Raw genomic sequence first — 6,180 nt, forward strand, 5'->3', positions numbered from 1 at the left:
CACAAGAACGTCGAATCTGAATCACTTGAATAAAACACGGGGGTGCTTAACTTTTTTCCAGGTGTATATATGAATGAAAAGGGATTAGTTTAAAATTTTATTTCATTTTATGTTAATAATTTTAATTTAGTTTTGAGGATGGAACAGCCGAGATGGACCAATAACTCCCATGTTGTCCCAAAATATTATGTTATGTTATATTATTTCAACATTACAAATAATTGCTACTAAGATGTATCAACCATTGCTTCCACAGGCTGATGTTGCTCATAAAAAAAACTTCTTCACATATCACAGTTACACAGCCTAAACTACTCATTAAACATTATCCATGTATGATAAATATTTAACACTGTAACTAAAAGCAATTCATTTAAATAGTGAGAAAGAATAAAAATTGTCCAACATTTACTTTAAGGAGTTTGTTACACAATGAGATAAAACAGGTACATGATCATCTGATGAGATCTAACAGGCTGATTATAATGCTACACCCTTCTGAAGGTAAACATTCTTTCTTGAATAAGAGGACCCAAAAAACAACACTAAACTCAGTACTCTGACTAACACCCAATCATTATAATAATTACAATTATTTTTCACTATGACAGCTAATCATCTGACAAGCAAGTGCATAAAATGGAATTAGCTACATCTTTAAGCATGCTAATTAAATCAAGTACTTACTAGCAGTCATTTTGAGCCTTTTTACTTAGTGTATTGATGGAGCCTGTAACCAGCATTCCAACACACAACAATATTTGTGGCAAAGTCAAGACCATAATTACAGTAGGGTAACTTTGGTAATACTATGCACTTTAAGAATTTCTAGAAAAAACAACAAACAAAACACAAACAAAATTTAAATTTGTCAATCTGATACAATTAAAGTAACTTATATTATTCAAATGCAATATATCTTCCTCTTGCTTAGATTTTAGATTATTTAACACAAGTATGTTTATGAAACTATAGCTTGCTAATGTTTAAGAATTATGCAAACATTATTTTCTAAATTTAAAGTTTAATTTTTGTTTGCAAAAAATGGGGAAACTGACATGTATATAAAAAATTAACAAAAAAAATTACCTACAGGAATGAAAATAGAATCTCCAACCAATTCAGTAGTAAAAACTATATAAACTTCATAGTTCATGTTATAACTAAACATTTGTTATACATTACAAGAGAAAAATATTAATACATTAGATATCTTATTAATGCACTCACAAACAGATTTTATTTATTTAGTTATCATAAGTTATGGTTACAAGAAAACAATATCAATGTAATTGCATTACAAGCATTTCATAAAATTGGTCGATGCCTTTAGCAAAATATTTTCATAAAAACAAATGAATAATTTATAATTTTGAAATATCGTACACACATTTTATCTTTGTATTATTATTTTCCATTACTATCATCATTACTGGTTATTCAAATTAACTTTTAAGTTTGGGGACATACTCTAGCTTGTCTCTACTGGTACTACTACTAGTGCTATTACTATTGATAGTAAAGATATTGAATATTGAAGATGTGGAATATTTGCCAAAAAATATACCCTGCTGTATTTTAATTTCTTAATTAACACTAACTGTTTTATCACACATAGGTAAAACGATTACTATAACTGAACTGTCGCTTTCGTACCACTACATAAAATTAGAAAATATAATACAAATTACTAAGTTAGTGCACTCGCACTTTACTGTTTTTGGACTTTAATCTTAAACTAAAAGTTTAGTTACCACAGTACCAGAAAGCATAACTATAAGCACAGCAAAGACAACAGTTGAAGAAACAAAGGAACCTTGACACATAATAATACTAAAAATAAATAAATTTTAAAGTGTAGCTAAAAATAAAACACATTAATAAATAAAACTATTTATTATAACAACTTGTTTACCCCTCTTCACTTCTAAGTTCTATCACACGACCAAAACATGCAACAAAAAACTAATGGCTGTCAAAACAAATTTTTGATATCACGTGACAGTTGTATTGCCATGAGTGATCGCCCTCTATATTAAAATTATAGATATATGTAGTTGTCCACAATTATTTATACAAAAAAGACAAGCTGTAAATTGTTATTGATAATTTCTGGCTACTGAATATAAAATAAAATATTGTTTGTTGTAAAGCACAAAACAACACAGTGTGAACCCGCAGACTTACCACTGAGTGAATGGGGTCATGAAATAAAATAAATTAGCCTTTAACGTAGACATCGTGTAATATATTGAAAACTAACTTATTCTACAAATCATTATATTTACATATATATATATTGTTGCGTCAGCGAGGTCACGTGACTAGTGTCATGCCACCTCTCGAACCTTCAGGAATAGTCGGGAGATTACTAGATATAGGGTAGTCTGGTATATATATAAGAGGGTGACAACGTGACGGAATAATGTGTGTGTTTAGGTAATGAGTAATTGAACTGCAGTTAGAGAGAGACGTATTGTTGAAGTCTAGCTCGTGATACGTGAATTATAGTTTGTTATAGCGCAACTGTTGAAGTTGAGTGTATCGGTAAAGTTATATTCAGAAAGAATAAACCAGTTTTATTTAAGAAAGGACTTGTGTCACTAAAGTTTCGTCGGAAACTAAGTTACGGAAAATTAATTAACAAACGGAGACGTAACGAGATAATAACAGTTTTTGACATGACATAATAAATATATAACAATATTTGTATATGGAAGGCACATATAGTAATATAAGAGTAACTTGACAGACAACAATATACAAGCATAATAAGGTACTTATATTTTTGTGGAACGTACTATATGTTTCCGCAGATAGATTTGTTTTGAATTTCGCCCAATGCTACATGAGGGCTATCTGCGCTAGCAGTCCCTAATTTAGCAATGTAAGACTAGAGAGAAGACAGCTAGTCATCACCACCCACCGCCAACTCTTGGGCTACTCTTTTACCAACGAATAGTGGGATTGACACATTAGAACGCCCCACGGCTGAAAGGGCGAGCATGTTTGGTGTGACGGGGATTCGAACCCGCGACTTTCAGATTGAGAGTCGAGTGCCCTAATCACCTGGCCATACCGGGCCCCGCAGATAGAAGTAAACACACCAATGTTTTGTCGAAGCATGTAGTATTTTCTTCCGAACAAAACCACTTTATTTTCATGGAGGTGATAAAAATTGTCACAGTAATTATAGCCTCATTAGTCTTACACCAGTTGTGCAAAAAGTTTTGGAAAGTCCGATAAAAGATGCTTTGCAAAACCACTTAACAAAATTTGGAATTTTATTGGATTGTCAACATGGTTTCATTAAGGGAAAATCTTGCCTTACAAATCTTTGACATTCTTTGTAAGGGTTACTGTTTATGTAGATGAGGGTAAAGGTGTAGATTTGGTATATCTGGATTTTCAAAAAAAATTTGACAAGATGCCACATAAAAATTATCTGGTAATAATTATCTCTGTAGATGTGGGGGTTTTAAATTAGCAAACTGTATAGAAGAGTGGGTGGATGAAAGAAAGCAGAGTGTTGTTATAAATGGAGTTCAGTCAAACTGGATTAGTACCTTTGCTTTTTTGATTTACATTAATGACATAGATGAAGAAATGGTCAATAAATTGCTTAAATTTGCAGATGATATTAAGGTATTGGGCGTTGCTAGCTGCGAAGAGGATGCTGATGATTTACAAGGGATTTAGATCATTTAGTGAGTTGGGCAAATAAGAGCAGATGGGTTTTAATCACAATAAATGCCAGATAATGCATGTGGGTTATCATAATTTGAATTATAAGTATAATTTGGATGGGAATAACCTTAATAGTGTTATGAAGTAAAGGGATCTTGGTGTAATAGTCAAACAGTCTCTAAAACCATCCAAGCAGTGTGCTGTTGTTAGTGGTATGGAAATAGGATTTCTGGTTCTATCTACAGAAATATTGAATACGGGTCTAAAGAAGTTATACTTTCATTGTATAGGTGATTGGTTAGGCCACGTTTGGAGTGTTGTGTTCAGTCTTGGGCTCCTTACCTTAGGAAAGACAATATACTGTTGGAAGGGGTTCAGATGGGGTTACTAGAAGGGTGCCTGGGATGGAGGGGTTGTCATACGAGGAGAGGTTGAGATTTCTCACCTTTTTTCTCTTGAAAAAAAAAGAAAAGAAAAGTTAGGGGGTCTGATTGAGGGTGTTGAAGATAGTAAGGGGAATTGATAGTGTTGATGCATCATCTTTTTTCATACTTAACAGTGAAAACAGTTAGATTAGGAGACTCAAATATAAATTTGGACAGGGTAGGAGTCATCTACAGTTATATTTTTCTAACAGTGTGGTTGGCTTTTGGAATGGCTTGCCTTTGGATGTTGTGGATGCAGTAAATTAAAGGGAGTTTAAGAGAAAGCTTGATAACTATATAATTACTCATCTGCTTGTTTGTTAATTTCTGGTATAGATTCTTTCCGAGGAATTTCAGCGATACAAGAACTTTGTCCTTTGTTAATTAAACCAGTTTATTTTTCCCTCGACACAGCTTTGTAATACACAGAATTTCCAATCAGTAAATTAAACTGAACTTCTTTTATAACACACGCTATAAATCACAATGATTCACACACTTTACTTATGGTGCCTACTGTTTGCTTGACTCAATTATCTATATCTTCAATCTATCTCCATATCTATATATCGCTGGCTTTATTTGCCGGGCTTATATACTAAAAAAGAGGGCGTCTGGGAAATGCACAACTTCCTGTAACTTTCTCGGTATAACTGTTTGCCAGGTCGTCACTTTCCCATCTCCGGAGAAGAATATCATTTTCAAGCTTTACTTGGTCCCATTGTGCCCAATAGTTTTTTGTCACAGGGCTTAAGCTAGACACCTTTTCCCAAGCAGGGCGCAAAACACTTGCTTGTAGAAAATCAATTATTGGCTTCAAATCTTGGTTTTTCTCCTGTTCTGCTTTAATATCTATACTTTGTTCCACTTCACCATCATCAACTCCTCTAGTCACTTTGACTTCAGCTTGATGGCACCTGGTCAATTCAACCTCTCTGTTGCAACAATGTCTGCAGTCATTTTTGCAGGGTCTTCGGCTCACTCCGTTGGCATTTCCATGAGATTTTCCTTCTCTGTATTTAATATCATAATTATACTGGTCTATCTTTCTGATCCAACGCATCACTTGTCCCTCTGGGTTCTTTAATGATCTTAACCAGCGTAATGTAGTATGGTCTGTCCTGATGGTAAACCTGGTGCCATAGAGATAAGGATGGAAAAATGTCAGACTCTTTACTATAGCAAGGAGTTCCCTCCATGTTACACAGTAGTTCCTCTCTGGTCTACTCAGGACCCCACTGAAGTAGGCCACCACATGTTCGTTTTCACCAATTTTCTGAGACACCACTCCTCCAATTCCGACATTACTAGCATCACAATCCAGTATATATGGCAGTGAGGGATTTGGAAGCTTTAAAAGTGGCGCGGAGGCCAATTTTTCTTTCAATGTCTTGAAAGCATGGTGGCAAGAAACTGTCCATTCGAACTTCTGGCCTTTTTTTGTCAAATCATGTAGTGGAGCAGCTATAGTTGCAAAGTCCTTCTCAAACTTCCGGTAATAGGAACAGAGCTTCTTAACTCTCCCACATTGTTTGATGTTGGCCAATCACATACTACTTTCACCTTGTCAGGATCAGTTAGCACACCATGCTCACTTACAATGTGACCCAAGTAAAGCACCTCTTTCTGGAACAAATGGCATTTCATGCTGCTTTCAAATGATTGAATACTTCCTCTAGCCGGGACATTTCCTCATCAAATGTTGTTGCAAACACAATGACATCATCCAAGTACACTAGGGCTATCCTCCATTGTAGGCCTTCCATTACTCTTTCCATCAGCCTCTCAAAATGTTCGTTGGGGTATTGCTAAGCCCGAATGGCATAACACAATGTTGCCAGAGACCTTGTTTCAGCCATTTTCATTTGATGGAAACCCGACTGTAAGTCCAGAGTTGAAAACCATCTGGCTCCACTTAGCGCATCAAGAATATCATCAATTCCTGGCAGTGGGTGTGAGTCTTTTTCGGTTATGCTGTTAAGAGCCCTGAAGTCCACACATCAACGTTGGGTCCCATCCTTTTTCTGGACTAACACGACGGGAGCTGACCAAGGACTATCTGATTTCT

At 35.0% G+C, this 6,180-nt stretch overlaps 1 protein-coding gene across 1 annotated transcript in view; it reads right to left on the reverse strand.

Annotated features, from left to right (window-relative positions):
- Window positions 1-1,979, reverse strand: part of LOC106460578 (solute carrier family 35 member F6-like) — a 30,573-nt gene extending 28,594 nt beyond the window's left edge. Inside the window, exons 1-2 of the mRNA XM_013920298.2 lie at window positions 1,916-1,979; window positions 688-828 (exon numbers count right to left, since the gene is read on the reverse strand). Coding sequence (XP_013775752.2) covers window positions 688-782 — 95 coding nt within the window. The 5' untranslated portion in view covers window positions 783-828; window positions 1,916-1,979. The remainder of the gene's footprint in view (window positions 1-687; window positions 829-1,915) is intronic.
- Between the last annotated feature and the right edge of the window lie 4,201 nt (window positions 1,980-6,180).

Source organism: Limulus polyphemus, unplaced genomic scaffold (genome assembly GCF_000517525.1).
Source record: "Limulus polyphemus unplaced genomic scaffold, Limulus_polyphemus-2.1.2 Scaffold799, whole genome shotgun sequence".
Classification (NCBI taxonomy): domain Eukaryota; kingdom Metazoa; phylum Arthropoda; class Merostomata; order Xiphosura; family Limulidae; genus Limulus; species Limulus polyphemus.